Source organism: Hemitrygon akajei, chromosome 2 (genome assembly GCF_048418815.1).
Source record: "Hemitrygon akajei chromosome 2, sHemAka1.3, whole genome shotgun sequence".
NCBI lineage: Eukaryota > Metazoa > Chordata > Chondrichthyes > Myliobatiformes > Dasyatidae > Hemitrygon > Hemitrygon akajei.
In genome coordinates, this window is record NC_133125.1 from 152,118,820 (window position 1) to 152,137,862 (window position 19,043).

Genomic DNA, 19,043 nt, shown 5'->3' on the forward strand with positions numbered 1-19,043 from the left:
AATTGGTCAATTTGTTACGGAATTGTGAAATCACAGTAAAACATGTGAGTTTGCAGAGCTTACAGACTCTCTCATTAAAGACAGAATTGTTTGCGGCATTCTGGATAATGGTCTGAGAGAAAGACTGTTAGAGCAAGATTTGAATTTGGAAAAAGCTGTGGCACTCGGCAAATCTTCAGAGACCGTGATGTCACAGGCTAAACAGCTTTTTATCGAGAATGGCAGCATAGAGGCTGTAAAGCGCGAACATATTAGAAAAAATAATGAAGTGACAACGAAACTAACGGAGAGCAAGACGTCATCTGAAAGGAAAAAACTTTGTGATGGCTGTGGGCAGCAGCACTGATCTAAAAAGTGTCCAGCGTGTGGAAAATGTGCAATAGCTGCGGTAAGAGTAATCATTTTTCAGGCCGTTTCAGAAGTAGAGAGGAAATAAAACATGTAAATGCAGTGCTTGAAAATGAACGTGAGGAGTTTTATATAGATGTGCTTTGTGAAAACAAACAAAGTACAAATGACTGGACTATTGCATTGCAAGTGAACCAAACCAATTTTCTGTTTAAACTTGATACTGGAGCACAAGTAAATGTTCTTGCAGAATCTGAGTTTAATGCCTTAAAGCCAAGACCAAAGTTACATCAGACAAATATAAAAGTGACTGGGTATTCAGGTGCAGACATTCCAGTTAAAGGAACATGTGTGGCAAAAGTATCACACAAAAATATTGTGCACACGCTTTCGTTTGTGGTCGTGCCTAAGAATGTACAGTCAATACTGGGTTTATCTGCCTGTGAGAGACTGAAATTGGTGAGAAGAGTGTTAGTCCTGGACAGTGACACAGCGTCAGAATACAGTGACGATGAAAAAGCAAAAGAGAGCAGAATTTGATTCCAATGCGGCACAAGTAAAATAAGTCATAAAGAAAAATCCCAGACCCATCCCTTTGTTACCAGCATCTGACAAAGCATTGCCACCAAAACCAAACTTGCCGGTACAGTACAATACTGATCTGAAGCCAAAGAATCAGAAGAATCAGGATCCAATTGAAGAAGTGAAAACACAAGTGAAGGAGTTGAGAAGTTTTATTGAAATGATGAAGTCTCAGCATAAAAAAGAGATTACACAGTTAATGAATAAATTGCATTTCTTCTCAAAGACCTCAAGAAAGAGCCAAATTCAGTTTTCCAGACAAAACAAGAAAATAGCAACGAAACACAAGAACTGTGTGAATCACTTAGAAGGTCTGCTCGTGTTTATAAACCCCCAGAGAGACTGATAGAGACATACTAAATCATGCATTTATTTTGATTAATGTTACTAATTGTTATTCTTTTTAAGGAAAGGAAAATGTGGTAATATCACGTGTCACTTGTAAGAACGTGATTGGACAGAATGCTGAGCATGTGCAGAACTGACAGAATGATCGAGAAGCTTGTAGGTTAAGACATGGTTGTTGTTTGCTGTTGTAAATAAAAGCTCTAGTTATGTTCTTCCAGAATAGGTGTCTTTATGAGTAACCCATGGTATGTATAAAGAACACAACATCACCCATCAAAGAAATTCTTTTTATTTCACACACCATTCCACCCCCCTCTTCCTCTCCAATGTCATTTATACTAAAAAAAAGTTCAAAACAAACTTCACTAGGATGTTACTGGGACAGTCCAGCTTGAATTATTAGGAGAAACATTTTTTCCCCTGAAGTGTAGGAGGCTGGGGTGTGGGTAACAAGAGCAGGGGTTCCCAACCTGGCCTCCACGGACCCCTTGGTTAATTGTAGGGGTCCATGGCATTAAAAAGGTTGGGAGCACCTGTTAAAGAGGGTTGTAAAGTCGTGAAGGTGGATGCTCACATGTTTTCCCCAGGATAGGGGAGTCTGAACCTAGAGGGTATAGGTTTAAGATGAGAGGGAAAGGATGTAAAGTGGAGCTGAGTGACAACTTTTCACACAGACGGTGGTGAGTAGAAAGAAAACTGGCAGAGGAAATGGTAGAAGGAGGTGCAATTGAATACTAAAAAGGCATTTTGTCAGGTATATGCACCAGAAAGGTTCAGGGCCTCATGCAGGCAAACAGGATGAGCTTGGAAGGCAGGGATGAGTTGGGCCGAAGGGCCTGTTCCCATGCTGTACGACTCTACGATTCTATGACCTCCTCTGTTGTGTAGTCTCATTTGTGTCTGTCTTTCCAGGGATTAGGAGTGGAAATATTAACTGTTTCTCTTTCCTCAGATGCTGCTTGCCCAGTGAGCATCTTGTACAGCAGGGTGGCTGGTGTGCTGTGCATCATACCATTTGCCGGAGAAACTCCATGGGTCGAGCAGCATCCGCAGGAGGAAAAGGAACTGCTGATGTTTCAGATTGAAACCTGGCATCAAGAGTCCTGAGCAGGGTTTCGATCTGAAACGTTGACAAATTCCTTTTGCCCCACAGATGCTGCCCTTACCCACTGAGTTCCTCCAGCCGGCTGTTGGCTGCTCCAGATTCCAATATCTGTAGTCTCTCAATTCTCCTCAGGATGTATAATCCTGCCTGCAAATGTATCCCTCAACACTCACCCTGTCTTTGGTCCCTTCTAGGCCAGAGTTCGAAATACGTCCACAAAGCCAGTAAAGAAACATGCAATGGTGAAGAGACACCAGACTGCCAGGAGGAGGTATCTGCATATCAAAGTGCCCCATGCCCTCCTCTATCCGGAAGATATTATCACCGTGAACTTGACAGCTCCTGGCCTGCTTGATACTGATCATGTTCATTTCTACAACTACATGGTTGGTTCAGAAAACTTCCAGGAAAACTTTTGGTGTGCAAGTGGTCTTTAATTGGTGGGAAGCAAGAGGCGATACCACTATGTGAGGTGATGTGGGAGTTCAAAAACTTGGGAAAGATGTCCAAAATCAGGAAGGGGCGTACATGTGGAGTTCCAGACACATGGGCAAAGTTTTGGATTGGGTCAAATTCAAACAGAAGTGCACCTGTATAGAAACTTAAAACATTTAAAATCAGCCTGATTGTAAACAAACTTGACAGCCAACTACTTGAGAACATGTTGGGGTGGCACTGTGGTGCAGACTTGGGTTTGACCACACCCTTGGTGCTATTCATGTGTGGAGGTTTCCTGATCTCCCTGTGACCGCGTGGGATTTCCCCAGTAGGTCCCACATCCCAAAGACATGCAGGCCAATGGGTTAACTGGCCCCTCTAAATTGTCCTTAGATTCTAGGGGAGAGGTCAAACCGGGGGTGGGTAACTTAATGGAAATGTCAGGAAGACATAAAGCCATTCTGGTGAGCTAATTGGCTATTGTAAGTTGCCCTGAGTGTATAGGATCCGGAGGGAGCTGTTGGGAATATCATGGAGTCATACAGAATGATTTGATCACCATAAATTAACACAGGAAACTGGAGGGGAGGTGACTTTAGCCATCTGAGAACAAATAAGGAATGAAATCATTGACAATGGTCTGTTGGGAGGGGGAGAAGCATGAACTCGATGGGCTTAATGTCCTCCCATAGTGTTGTCCTTTGCAAAGCCGATCGCAGCCTTGCTTGGACACAGTGCCCAAAATGGGAGGGGGCAGGTCAGAGTCTTGAATGGATTACAGCCCCGGTTGTAGATGTATGCTCCAGTAATCTAGAGTGTGCCTATACTCTCCTTACCTGTTGGCCTCTTTCACAAAGGTTCTTGGCAAAGGTAGAATGTTGGAACTCCAAAGAATCGAGAGATACCCGGAGACATCATTCCAGCTGACCATCACTCAGTCCATGGTGCCGTATTTCCGGATCGTGGCGTATTACCTTCTACAGAACGGCCAGAGGGAGATCATCGCCGACTCTGTTCGAGTACAGGTCGAGAGCCTGTGTGATACCAAGGTGGATCCCACAACTGGTCTCTCATGTAGTGAACTGATAAAATAGGTTCAGCATTAAAGGCCCTGGGGATCTGTCAGATAAAGCCTGGGCCAGATCAGGCACATTCTCAGTATAACGCATTCAATGTACACTCTCACCGTAACCCATTCAATGTACACTCACCGTAACCCACTCAATGTACACTCACCGTAACCCATTCAATGTACACTCACCGTAACCCACTCAATGTACACTCACCGTAACCCATTCGATGTACACTCTCACTGTAACCCATTCAATGTACACTCACTGTAACCCATTCAATGTACACTCTCACCGTAACCCATTTAATGTACACTCACTGTAACCCATTCAATGTACACTCACCGTAACCCATTCAATGTACACTCACCGTAACCCATTCGATGTACTCTCACCGTAACCCATTCGATGTACTCTCACCATAACCCATTCGATATACACTCACCGTAACCCATTCGATGTACACTCACCGTAACCCATTCGATGTACACTCTCACCGTAACCCATTCGATGTACACTCTCACCGTAACCCATTCGATGTACACTCACCGTAACCCATTCGATGTACACTCACTGTAACCCATTCAATGTACACTCACCGTAACCCATTCAATGTACTCACCATAACCCATTCAATGTACACTCACCGTAACCCATTCAATGTACACTCTCACCGTAACCCACTCAATGTACTCACCATAACCCATTCAATGTACACTCACCGTAACCCATTCAATGTACACTCACTGTAACCCATTCAATGTACACTCTCACCGTAACCCATTCAATGTACACTCACCGTAACCCATTCAATGTACACTCACGGTAACCCATTCAATGTACACTCACCGTAACCCATTCAATGTACACTCACCGTAACCCATTCAATGTACACTCAACGTAACCCATTCAATGTACACTCACCATAACCCATTCAATGTACTCACCATAACCAATTCGATGTACACTCACCATAACCCATTCAATGTACACTCACCATAACCCATTCAATGTACACTCACCATAACCCATTCAATGTACACTCTCACCGTAACCCATTCAATGTACTCACCGTAACCCATTCAATGTACACTCACCGTAACCCATTCAATGTACACTCACCGTAACCCATTCGATGTACGCTCACCGTAACCCATTCAATGTACACTCACCGTAACCCATTCAATGTACACTCACCATAACCCATTCAATGTACACTCTCACCGTAACCCACTGAATGTACTCACCATAACCCATTCAATGTACACTCACCGTAACCCATTCAATGTACACTCACCGTAACCCATTCGATGTACACTCACCATAACCCATTCAATGTACACTCACCATAACCCATTCAATGTACACTCTCACTGTAACCCATTCAATGTACTCACCGTAACCCATTCAATGTACATTCACCGTAACCCATTCGATGTACACTCACCGTAACCCATTTGATGTACTCTCACTGTAACCCATTCAATGTACACTCACCATAACCCATTCAATGTACTCTCACCATAACCCATTCAATGTACACTCTCACTGTAACCCATTCAATGTACACTCACCATAACCCATTCAATGTACACTCACTGTAACCCATTCAATGTACACTCACCATAACCCATTCAATGTACACTCTCACCGTAACCCATTCAATGGACACTCACCGTAACCCATTCGATGTACACTCACCGTAACCCATTCGATGTACGCTCACCGTAACCCATTCGATGTACGCTCACCGTAACCCATTCAATGTACACTCACCGTAACCCATTCAATGTACTCACCGTAACCCATTCAAAGTACTCACCGTAACCCATTCAATGTACACTCACCGTAACCCATTCAATGTACTCACCGTAACCCATTCAATGTACACTCACCGTAACCCATTCAATGTACTCACCGTAACCCATTCAATGTACACTCACCGTAACCCATTCAATGTACTCACCGTAACCCATTCAATGTACACTCACCATACCCCATTCAATGTACTCACCATAACCCATTCAATGTACACTCACCGTAACCCATTCAATGTACTCACCATAACCCATTCAATGTACACTCACCGTAACCCATTCAATGTACTCACCGTAACCCATTCAATGTACACTCACCGTAACCCATTCAATGTACTCACCGTAACCCATTCAATGTACACTCACTGTAACCCATTCAATGTACACTCACCGTAACCCATTCAATGTACACTCACCGTAACCCATTCAATGTACACTCACCGTAACCCACTCAATGTACTCTCACCGTAACCCATTCGATGTACACTCACCGTAACCCATTCGATGTACACTCACCGTAACCCATTCGATGTACACTCACCGTAATCCATTCAATGTACACTCACCGTAACCCATTCAATGTACACTCACCGTAACCCATTCGATGTACACTCACCGTAATCCATTCAATGTACACTCACCGTAACCCATTCAATGTACACTCACTGTAACCCATTCAATGTACACTCACCGTAACCCATTCAATGTACACTCACCGTCACCCATTCTCTGAGTGCCCTCAATGTCACTCATTCACTGTGTACCATCACTGTCACCCATTGACTGCCCTCCCTGATCGTCACCCATTCACCACGTGCCCTCAGCATCACCCATTCACTACACACACTCACCCTAATCAATTCACCACTTTCTCTGGGCGTCACCCATTCTCTGCCTTCTCCATTGTAACTCATTAATTGAGGGGTGTAGCCTAATTCGAGAGCTGACATTGACTCAGCCTGAACGTGTATAACATTCCCATTCTGAAGCTCACTGCTACCTCTTTCGGATTGTGCCTCCCAGTTTCAGATACGCTCAGTGGAATACGAGGAAGGACCAGAACCGCAGCTTCTCCTGTCAGCTCTCTCTCACAGCCCCGCTGAGATGTTTGTCCAGGCCACAGATGTCAGGATGAAGAATTTGCATGTGGACGACTCCATCAACCCTCGGATGGTGAGCTCTTTCCATCAGCATTTGTCCACAGTGGAACCACCAGGCCTGTATCTCAGAACCCTTTGCTGAATTGGTGTGGCTGAACATGGTGTGTGTGGTGTCAACTAACAGCCTCCATGGTCAATAGAGGGTGATTCACCTGCCTGCTCTCCTCCAAATGGATCATATCCTTGTCATAGGCTTTGCAGGCTTGTGTGCCTCAATGACCCAGAGAGCAATTAGGTCCCCCAATCTGCGTCAGGTCTCGCTGATGTAGAGGAGGCCACACCAGGAGCACTGGATGCAATAGGTGACCCCAACAGACTCACAAGTGAAGTGTTGCCTCACCTGGAAGGACTGTTTGGGGCCCTGAATGGTGGTAAGAGAGGAGGTGTAGGGACAGGTGTAGCATTTACACTTGCAGGGATTGGGGAACCGCTTCGTCGAGCACCTCCACTCCATCCACCACAACAGACAGGATCTCCCGGTTGCCACCCACTCCAACTCTGCTTCACATTCCCATTCAGATATATCCATACATGGCCTCCTCTACTGCCATGATGAGGCCAAACTCAGGTTGGAGGAGCAACACCTCATATACCGTCTGGGTGGTCTCCAGCCCCTTGGTATGAACATCGAATTCTCCAACTTCCGGTAATTCCCTCCCTCTCCCTTCCCCCATCCCACTTTCACTCTGCCTCCTCTTCCTGCTGCTTATCACCTCTCTCATGATTCCCCTTACATTCCTTCTTCACCTCTCCTGCCTATCCCCTCCTTGCTTCTCCTCCCCCACCCCTTGATCTTTCCTCTGATTGGTTTTTCACCTGGCACCTTCCACCCTCCCCCCACCTTCTTTATAGGGCCCCTGCCCCCTCCCTCTTCAGTTCTGAAGAAGGGTCTCGGCCCGAAACGACGACTGCTCGTTTCCACGGATGCTGCTCGACCTGCTGAGTTCATCCAGCTTGTTTGTACGTGTTGATTTTACCACAGCATCTGCAGTGTACTTTGTGTTAGCACAGGTAGTTAGAGTGTAAAGATGCACACGGCATGCTTTCCTTCATCAGTCAAGGTGTTGTGTATATATAGCAGGATGGGAAGTTCTGTTTCAGTTGTATAAAACTTTGATAAGGCCATATTTATCATGGTTCTGGTTGACACGTTACAGGAAAGGTATGGAGGCTTTGGAGAGAGTGCAGAAGACGTTCTCCAGGATGCTGCCTGGATTGGAAATTATTTTCTATGAAGAGAAAATTAACTGCAAATTTGGAGTTTTGCTCTGGAGCGTTGGTGGTTGTGCGGTGACCCGAGAGAAGTTTATAATGAGATATGGATAGGGCAGATAGAGTCCTTTCCCCGGGTGAAATGTCATTGCTTTAAGGTGAGCGAGGGAGCACAGTGGTGTGGCGGCTGGCGTAAAGCTTTACAGCGCCTGTGATCAGGATTCCTTCCCTGCCGCTGTCTGTAAGGAGTTTGTACATTCTCCCCGTGACCACGTGGATTTCCTCCGGGAGTTCCAGTTTCCTCCCACATTAACAAGATGCATTGGTGCCAGAAGCACTGCAAGACTTGCAGTTTGATCCCAGCACAACTGTTTGTCATTCACATCAATTTCACATTTCAGAATCAGAATCTGGTTTAATATCATCGGCACGTATTGTGACATTTGTTGTTATGCGGCCGCAGTACATTGGGATACATAATAATAAAGACTGTAAACTTCACTAAGAAGTACATATACATATTTAAAAAGTTAAATCAAATTAGTAGTGCAAAAAGAAAAAAAAAGTACTGAGCTACTGTTCATGGATTCAATGTCCATTCAGGGATCTGATGGCCTTCAGGCTCCTGTACCTCCTTCCTGATGGCAGTAATGAGGCAATATTTCTTTTACACAGGGAGTGCTAGGTGCCTGGGATACCCTGCAAGGGGAAGCGCTGGAACAGATTTGACAGAAATGTTTAAGAAATACTTAGGCTCATGGATAGACAGAGACTGGGTGGATAGGCTGCTAGGGTTAATTTAATTTGACACCATGGTCTGCACAGACATGATGGGGCAAAGGGCTTGTTGCTGTGCTGCACTATTCTGTGTAAGACTGAGATCTCATACCCCAGCTCTGTGCTGGTGGACACTACAAATCATGTCCACAAGCCTATTAGCACAGTAATGTGAGTTCTAATCCCACTATGCAAATAGGAATTTTAAACCAGAAATTAAAAAGATTGTATCTTGAAATTGTTGGCTGGTTAAAAAAACCCAACAAGTCCTTTAGGAAAGGAAATTTAGCATATTTACTGATCAGCCCACTGCATACCTGCACTCCCTTGACAGTTGTCTGAAATCAAAGCCACTCACTCATGCGAGATCCCTGCCGTTAACAGCAGCTACCACCGTTTGTGTGAAATAGTCTTCCTCAAGTCGCTCTTAGTTCTCCAGCCAGTCAACTTCAATGTGCACCCATCAGTTCAGGAATAACAAGCAGACACCCAGGAAAGTTTGAGGAGTTTGTGATAAACGTTCAAAGGTTCTTTTGTTATCAAAGTATTCAACTCTGAAATTCTTTCACTCCAGATAGCCACAAAACTAACAAAGAAATGAACAGCAGCAACCCCCAAAACCCTCTAAATCACACACCAAAAAATGAGAAAGATCAGGTGGAAAACACAGAATATAAAAAAAAAGACCAAAAAACAATTCATAGTCCAAGACCATATCCAAAATGCAGAAAATCTGAGTAACATTCTCTGGGCACATCAGCAGGCCTTTCCCTCTCTGGCAGCAGAGTGATCCCACCAGCGATCAAAAGGCAGTCTCCCCTCTCCAGTAGCAGAGCGATCCCACCAGCGATCAAAAGGCAGTCTCCCCTCTCCAGTAGCAGAGCGATCCCACCAGCGATCAAAAGGCAGTCTCCCCTCTCCAGTAGCAGAGCGATCCCACCAGCGATCAAAAGGCAGTCTCCCCTCTCCAGTAGCAGAGCGATCCCACCAGCGATCAAAAGGCAGATTCCCCTCTCCAGTAGCAGAGCGATCCCACCAGCGATCAAAAGGCAGTCTCCCCTCTCCGTAGCAGAGCGATCCCACCAGAGATCAAAAGGCAGATTCCCCTCTCCGGCAGCAGAGCGATCCCACCAGCGATCAAAAGGCAGTCTCCCATCTCCGGCAGCAGAGCGATCCCACCAGCGATCAAAAGGCAGTCTCCCATCTCCGGCAGCAGAGCGATCCCACCAGCGATCAAAAGGCAGTCTCCCATCTCCGGCAGCAGAGCGATCCCACCAGCGATCAAAAGGCAGTCTCCCATCTCCGGCAGCAGAGCGATCCCACCAGCGATCAAAAGGCAGTCTCCCATCTCCGGCAGCAGAGCGATCCCACCAGCGATCAAAAGGCAGTCTCCCATCTCCGGCAGCAGAGCAATCCCACCAGTGATGTTAATTAGTTCACAAACAAGAGATGCAGATGCTGGAAATGCAGGCAACACACGCAAAATGCTGGAGGAACTCAGCAGGCCAGGCAGCATCCATGGAAAGATGGGGAAAAAATTGCTGTGTCCAGATGTGCAAAGCTGATAGAGTCCTATCCACACAGACTCAACCCTATAATTGCTGCCAAAAGTGTGTCTACTAAATACTGACTTGAAAGGGGTGAATACTTACGCATTCAAATATTTTGTTTTTTATATTTGAACTTAAATTAGATTACTTTGTAGAGAATTGTTTTCACTTTGACACGAGTCTCTTTGTCGATCAATGTCATAAAAATCCATTGTGATTCAATGTTGTAAAACAATAAACCATAAAAACTTCCAAAGGGGGTGAATACATTTTATAGGCACTGTATACCTTAAGGCCTTATGGTCCTTGGTGCACCACTCACAGCCCCAGATAAAAGGACAAGTTCTCCTGTCTATTACACGTATCAAGTACTTTTGCACCACATGCCCGATCACACCATGTAACCTATGTGATCAAGCTGTTTACCATGTTCTTAATGATTTTGTGAAATTAACTACCCTGCTTTTGTGAAACTGGAGGCATGTTGTGGTAACGTTTGCTTGTTATAAAACCCAGCATGTCCTGAATGACCACAAGGACATATTAGATTTTTCAATAAGCTGACATTACCATGCCAGTGTAACAATATTAGCTGTATATGTCACAAAGGTTTAATAAAATGAAGTCAAGTATAGTGCCTTGGAAAAAATATTCATCCTCCAACCCTTTGTTCACATAGAAGAGTATTACAACCAGGGATTTTGATCAATTTAACTTTTATTTGTGAATCACGTGTTCCTTTTTTTCAGAGTAGAGCCCAAACAAAACAGGGAGGATTGTAAACATGAAAACCAAAATCAAAAAACTGAAATATCAGCAGTTCATAAGTATTCATCCCCCTTCGCTCAGTACCTCTCACAGCTGTTACAGCTGGTAGTCTTTTTTGGATCAGTCTCTTATTAGCTTTGCACAATGTGATGGAACGAGATTTTCTCATTTCCCTTTGCAAAATTGCTGAAGCTGTGCCAGGTTAGGCGGACAGCAATCTCCAGGTCTTGGCCAGAGATGTCTGATCAGGTTAAGGTCAGGATTCTGTGTGGGCCACTCAAGGACATCAATTCTCTTCATCTGAAACCACACCATGGTTGCTCTGACAGAGTGCTTTGATGAACTTCCTCCCCAGTTTAAACTCTCTGGCAGCGGCTAGCAAGTTTTTATCCAGCATCTCCCTCTGTTTAGCAGCATTCAGCTTCCCATTAATCCTGACCGTGTTTCCAGACCCTGCTGCAGACTAGCATCCACATTGCATGATGCTATCTCCACAATACTTTACAGTAGGGATGGTGTCATCTGGATAATTTGCAGTATTAAGTTAATACCACACATGCCACTTAGTGTTGAAACCAAAAAGTTCCACTTTTGACTCATCTACAAGACCTTCTTCCACATCTTTAGATCTATCAACTTCTCCCTTAAACAAACCAACTGACTTTGCCTCTACAACTGCCTGTGGCAACAAGTTCCACAGATTCACCATTTTTAAACTTTTTGTAAATTGTTGACAGGTTTTGGAATTTTTCATTTGATTTCCCATGATGCACAATGTTTTGTAGATTAGCTCAAAAAATCCTACTTTAATATGTATTAAATTTAGAAAAGGAGACCGTAAAATGAAAATAGTCGTGGGGGATGAATACTTTTTCAAGGCACTGTATATGATATTATTGCTTTAGATGGACTGCACAGTTCTGGACCTCCACATTATCCAACGGGGGAAAGCAGCTGTGTTAAACTCTCCCATGTCGAGAAAGTATTCTATGTGTGAAACTCTCAACTTGTTATTTGGTTCAGGTGTTTGAAGACCTGGATTCCACTGATATCGGTTTATCTTCTGGAAGTGGGAACAACACCTCCAGTGTCTTTGTGGATTCTGGACTATTCTTCTTCTCCAATTTAATGAAACCACCTTCTGAACCACTTAGTAAGTGAAAGCTAATGCCTCAACAGCAAAGTGACAGGCGAATGAATAGTAAATGACATTTCCATTGCTAATTATAACCAGATATACATTGTTAATTACATTTTTAACAAATCCACCCGGTAAGAATAATGTCACCAGAATGAAAATAAAATATCGTATATGTGGAAAATCTGGAATCAAAGCACAAAATTGGAAAGATGACCACTAGAATCTGAGAGCCCGGAAGTTATGGTACAACTTTGTAAAGCATTGTTAAGCCACAGCTGAATTGGCAAGACATAGAATCTGACTAATTAGCTGCTGGGAAATTGGATTAATATAGGTAAGTATTTGATGCTTTATCTACAGCATGCCTCATTGCCTTGAGAAAGCAACCAGCCTGATCTAAGACGCTCCCACTCTTCTCCCACTACCATCAGGTAGAAGGTGCAAAAGCCTGAAAGCATGTACTACCAGGCTCAAGGACAGCTTCCACCCTGCTACTGAACTGTTGAACAGTCCTCTAATGTGATAAGATGGCCTCACAATCGACCTTATTCTGATCTCGTATCTGCATTGCACTTCCTCTGTAGCTGTTACACTTTATTCCGATGCTGTTATCGTCTTTTCTTGGTCTACCTCAATGTACTGTGTAATGATTTGGTTTAGGGGCAGAATGCAGGACAAGGTTTTCACTATACCTTGGTCATAATAAACTAATTCCAATCCAAATTGATATTCCAATGGACAGCACAGAGATGGTGGGCTGAAGGGCCTGTTTCTATGCTGTACAAGTCTATAAAGTCATTGATAGATTCTGCACGGACACAGACCATTTTCTGTCCATGCTAACTATCAAGCTCCTATTTGCACGAATCCTACATTGACCTCTTTTTATTCTCCCACACTCCCATCAACTCCCTCCAAACTCAACCCCTCACCAACACACTGAACCTCACCAAGTTACTAAATTAGCTTATGTAGTGAGTAGTGTGGGGTAGAAATCCTTGATTAGAAATCAGAAATGGTTCTGATGCAAATTACTAATTAAGGCTACTTTCCTTCCAGTTGACGAGTCAAAAGGGTTGCGGGAATTTTCACCAAGAACAGGTAAGTTGTAAAACAAGTGGAACATTCCATTGCCTGAGAAAGAAAAGAAGATTGAATGTTTTGCCCGATGATGAATATTGTTGCTTTTGGAAGTGTTCACTTCTCCGTGCCTGGGAGAGATCAGGATATAGTAGAAAGGTTGAGTGCTCCGTTTGCAGTATGTGGGAAGTCAGGGATAGCACAATTGTCCCTGATGACTACACCTGTGAAAGGTGCATCCAGCTGCAGCTCCTGACAAACCGCGTTAGGGAACTGGAGCTGGAGCTGGATGAACTTCAGATCATTCAGGAGGCAGAGGCAGAAATAGACAGGAGTTACAGGGAGATAGTCACCCCTAAGAGTCAGGAGACAGGTAGCTGGGTGACTGTCAGGAGAGGGAAGGGGATTAGACAGGAAGAGCAGAGCACCCCTGTGGCCGTTCCCATCAATAATAAGTATACCATTTTGGATACTGTTGGTGGGGACGAGCTACCAGGGACAAGATGCAGTGGTTCCGTCTCTGACACCGAGACTGGACCCTCAGCTCAGAAGGGAAGGAGGGAAAAGAGGAGAGCAGTAGTGATAGGGGATTCGATAGTTAGGGGGGAAATAGGAGGTTCTGTGGAAGAGATCGAGAATCCCGGATGATCTGTTGCCTCCCTGATCCCAGGGTCCACAATATCTCGGATCGAGTTCTCAGTATTCTCAAAAGGGAGGGTGAGCAGCCGGATTCCGTGGTCCATGTAGGGATCAATGATGTGGGTAGGAAGAGCGAGGAGGTCCTGAAAGGTGAGTTTCAGGAGATAGGTGACAAGTTAAAGTTCAGGACTTCCATGATAGCATTCTCAGGATTGCTACCAGTGCCACGTGCAGGCGGGTTTAGAAATAGTAAGATAGCGCAGATCAACACATGGCTGAAGACATGGTGCAGGAAGGAGTGCTTCAGATTTAGAGATAATTGGGCATTTTTCCAGGGAAGATGGGACCTGTTCCGACGGGATGGATTACATCTGAACTGGAGGAGGACAAATATTCTTGTAGGTAGATTTGCTAGAGAGGCTCCTGTGGATTTAAACTAGATACAAGAGGGGAGGGGAACCAGAGTGTAGGAACAGATGTATGGGAGAAGGAAGAAAAAGAAGATAGTAAAGTTGTTTGCACCGTTAGAGGTAAACAGACAGGAAGAGGCGAAGAATTTTTTAAATACAATTATTTTAATGCTAGGAGCATTGTAAGAAAGGTGGATGAGCTTAGAGCATGGATTGATCCCTGGAAATATGATGTTGTAGCTATTAGTGACACATGGTTGCAGGAGGGGTGTGATTGGCAACTGAATATTCCTGGATTTCGTTGCTTCAGGTGTGATAGAATCGGAGGGCAAGAGGGGAGGTGTTGCATTGTTGTCAGAGAAAATATTACAGTGGTGCTCTGGCAGGATAGATTAGAGGGCTCATCTAGGGAGACTATTTGGGTGGAATTGAGGAATGGGAAATGTGTAGTAACACTTATAGGGGTGTATTATAGACCACCTAATGGGGAGCAAGAATTAGAGGAGCAAATTTGTAAGGAGATAGCAGATATTTGTAGTAAGCACAGGGTTGTGATTGTGGGAGATTTTAATTTTCCACACGTAGACTGGGAAGCCCATATTGTAAAAGGGTTGGATGGTTTGAAGTTTGTAAAATGTGTGCAGGATAGTTTTTTGCAGCAATACATAGAGGTACTGACTAGAGAAGGGGCAGTGTTGGATCTTCTGTTAGAGAATGAAATAGGTCAGGTGATGGAGGTATGTGTTGGGGAGCACTTCAGGTCCAGTGATCACAATGCCATTAGTTTCAATATAATTATGGAGAAGGATAGGTCTGGACCCAGGGTTGAGATTTTTGATTGGAGGAAGGCTAACTTTGAGGCGATGTGAAAGGATTTAGAAGGAGTGGATTGGGACAATTTGTTTTATGGGAAGGACGTAATAGAGAAATGGAGGTCATTTAAAGGTGAAATTTTGAGGGTACAGAATCTTTATGTTTCTGTTAGGTTGAAATGAAAGGTTAAAAGTTTGAGAGAGCCATTGTTTTCAAGGGATATTGGAAACTGGTTCGGAAAAAGACAGATATCTACAATAAACATGGGCAGCATGGAGTAAATGAGGTGCTCGAGGAATATAAAGAATGTAAAAAGAATCTTAAGAAAGAAATTAGAAAAGCTAAAAGAAGATACAAGGTTGCTTTGGCAAGTAAGGTGAAAATAAATCCAAAGGGTTTCTACAGTTAAATTAATAGCAAAAGGATAGTGAGGGATAAAATTGGTCCCTTAGAGAATCAAAGTGGACAGCTATGCATGGAGCCAAAAGAGATGGGGGAGATTTTTGAACAATTTCCTTTCTTCGGTATTCACTAAGGAGAAGGATATTAAATTGTGTAAGGTAAGGGAAACAAGTAGCGAAGTTATGACGATCAAAGAGGAGAAAGTACTGGTGCTTTTAAGGAATATAAAAGTGGATAAATCTCTGGGTCCTGACAGGATATTCCCAAGGACCTTGGGGGAAGTTAGTGTAGAAATACCATGGGCTCTGACAGAAATATTTCAAATGTCATTAGAAATGGGGATGGTGCCGGAGGATTGGCATATTGCTCATGTTGTTCCATTGTTTAAAAAGGGTTCTAAGACTAAACCTAGCAATTATAAGCCTGTTTGACATCAGTGGTGGGTAAATTAATGGAAAGTATTCTTAGAGATGGTATATATAATTATCTGGATAGACAGGGTCTCATTAGGAGCAGTCAACATGGATTTGTGCGTGGAAGGTTATGTTGACAAATCTTATTGAATTTTTTGAAGAGGTTACTAGGAAAGTTGACGAGGATAAAGCAGTGGATGTTGTCTATATGGACTTAGTAAGGCCTTTGACAAGGTTCTGCATGGAAGGTTTGTTAGGAAGGTTCAATCGTTAGGTATTAATATTGAAGTAGTAAAATGGATTCAACAGTAGCTGAATTGGAGATGCCAGAGAGTAGTGGTGGATAACTGTTTGTCAGGTTGGAGGCCGGTGACTAGTGGCGTGCCTCATGGATCTGTACTGGGTCCAATGTTGTTTGTCATATACATTAATGATCTGGATGATGGAGTGGTAAATTGGATTAGTAAGTATGCAGATGATACTAAGATAGGTGGCGTTGTGGATAATGAAGTAGGTTTTCAAAGCTTGCAGAGAGATTTAGGCCAGTTAGAAGAGTGGGCTGAAAGATGGCAGATGGAGTTTAATGCTGATAAGTGTGAGGTCCCACATTTTGGTAGAAACAATCAAAATAGGACATACATGGTAAATGGTAGGGCATTGAAGAATGCAGTAGAACAGAGTGATCTAGGAATAATGGTGTATAGTTCCCTGAAGATGGAATCTCATGTGGATAGGGTGGTGAAGAAAGCTTTTGGTATGCTGACCTTTTAAAATCAGAGCATTGAGTATAAGAGTTGGGATGTAATGTTAAAATTGTACAAGGCATTGGTGAGGCCGAATTTGGAGTATTGTGTACAGTTCTGGTCACCAAATTATAGGAAAGTTGTCAACAAAATAGAGAGAGTACAGAGAAGATTTACTAGAATGTTACCTGGGTTTCAGCACCTAAGTTACAGAGAAAGGTTGAACAAGTTAGGTCTTTATTCTTTGGAGCGTAAAAGGTTGAGGGGGGACTTGATAGAGGTATTTAAAATTATGATAGAGTTGACATGGATAGGCTTTTTCCATTGAGAATAGGGGAGATTCAAATAAGAGGACCTGAGTTGAGAGTTAGGGGGCAAAAGTTTAGGAGTAACACGAGGGAGAACTTCTTTACTCAGAGAGTGGTAGCTGTGTGGAACGAGCTTCTAGTAGAAGTGGTAGAGGCAGGTTCGGTATTGTCATTAAAAAAAAATTGGATAGTTATATGGACAGGAAAGGAAAGGAACCTCTTTCTCCCCAGGGTCTGAGAAAGAAAGAAAGGCTCTCCTTTATTCCATGAAATTATGAGAGGCTTAGAAAATGTAGGAGGAGCTAGTCTTCTCCCCAGTGTAGTGGAATCCATACTCCGGGACAGAGATTTAGGATGAGCGGTGGAAACTTTAAAAGTGACCTGAAGGCCAGCTTTTCCAAGCAGATGGTGGCGAGTATATGGAACGAGCTGCCGGAAGAGGCATGTGAAGCAGGTGCAATAGTATCAATTAAGAATGACTCGGATAGGTATATGGAGGGGAGGGGCGTGCTTACAGGGATACGGGCTGAATGCATGGATTTCGGACTAGCTGGGTAAGCCCCATGGACCGGTTGTTATCCATGCTGTCTTACTCTATGATTATCAGGCTTGGAACATTTACAGCCAGTTCAGAGTGTTTCAATGTGTAAACAGAACATGAGCATACAGGCACCCACCAAGATTCTACAGTACACAGGGTAGCATGGCTGTTTATGCCAAAATAGGTTCTTTAAGGTTGTCAAAGCCTGGGGTGGAAATGGGGATAAGTTCCCACTAACTATTAAATGCTCCCAATGGCGTGCACCTCAAATAAGTCTCTGACGACCAAGTCCAGCTCCTGGCCTTCACATGTAGCTTAGCTACTAAGCCCAGCAGAACTGTTTATACTGACAGAAGGAGCAATGGTGGGTTACTGGTGCCTTAAAACCAGTCGATTTAGGCAGATGGGGCTCATTGCCTGTGGCTGGCAGCTCATCTCGGAGAAGGAAAGCTCTGATCTCAAATATTCGCTGCCTAGCGGTTATACCCACTCGAGGGGAAGTGTTGGGACTAAACCCTGAGGAAAAATCCAGAGCTGGAGGCAGTCCTACGTTGTGTATAATGCTGACTGGCAACTCCTGTGATGCTGCTGGTACAAACAGTATCTGTCTCTGCCATTTCATTGGATTCATCAGCAGTGTGAAGAGGGGGAGTCTGCTGCGTGGGCAACAGCTGGAACTGCTCTGGCTTACCTTTCGCATAGATAACCAGGATGCAACATTCATGGGCAACCCTGACCTCAAATCTTTATGCCAAATTGGATCCCAAATTAATTTAGTGATAGGAGGTAGAGGATGAGAGAGGAGGGTTGTTTATGTGATGGGAAGACTGTGTGTAGCTTAGGGATCGGAGCAGGGACCCTTTCTGTTTGTTACTGACAGTACTTTTAACAAACTGGACATTAATGTAGGAGCTATAATTAGTAAGATGCCGATGCCATAGAAGTTATTGGTGCTGTAAGTAGTGAGTTAGGGCAATGTTATTTTCCTCAGGACAAGTACAGGGAGTTACAATGAAAAGTTTGCTTGGAGCAGTATCACAGGTACATGTCAGATGACCTGTCCTGTGCTCAACACGTAGATATAATCATAGGGAAGGTGTGTCCGCATCTTTACTTTCTCAGGAGGTCAAGGAGGTTCACCTTGTCACCAAGCACTCCAACAAGCTCATACAGTTGTACTGCTGAAAGTGTCCCAGCCAGTTACATCAGGTTCTGATTCAGCAATTCTATTTGCACTAATGTGCAAAGCTGTGGAGAGTTGTGAATACATCACGGGAACATCGCTTCCTAACATCAGAAGTCTACTCAGGAGGCAGCAGCTTCCATCAAAGATCCCCACCACTCAAGCGTCTACCTTATCTTACTAGGAAACCATTCA

General features: G+C 43.9%; 1 protein-coding gene across 1 annotated transcript in view; it reads left to right on the top strand.

Annotated features, from left to right (window-relative positions):
* The window catches only part of LOC140716954 (complement C3-like), a 61,895-nt gene that overhangs the window by 33,750 nt on the left and 9,102 nt on the right, over positions 1-19,043 (top strand). Inside the window, exons 12-16 of the mRNA XM_073030142.1 lie at positions 2,578-2,769; positions 3,679-3,870; positions 6,732-6,881; positions 12,199-12,328; positions 13,376-13,417. Coding sequence (XP_072886243.1) covers positions 2,578-2,769; positions 3,679-3,870; positions 6,732-6,881; positions 12,199-12,328; positions 13,376-13,417 — 706 coding nt within the window. The remainder of the gene's footprint in view (positions 1-2,577; positions 2,770-3,678; positions 3,871-6,731; positions 6,882-12,198; positions 12,329-13,375; positions 13,418-19,043) is intronic.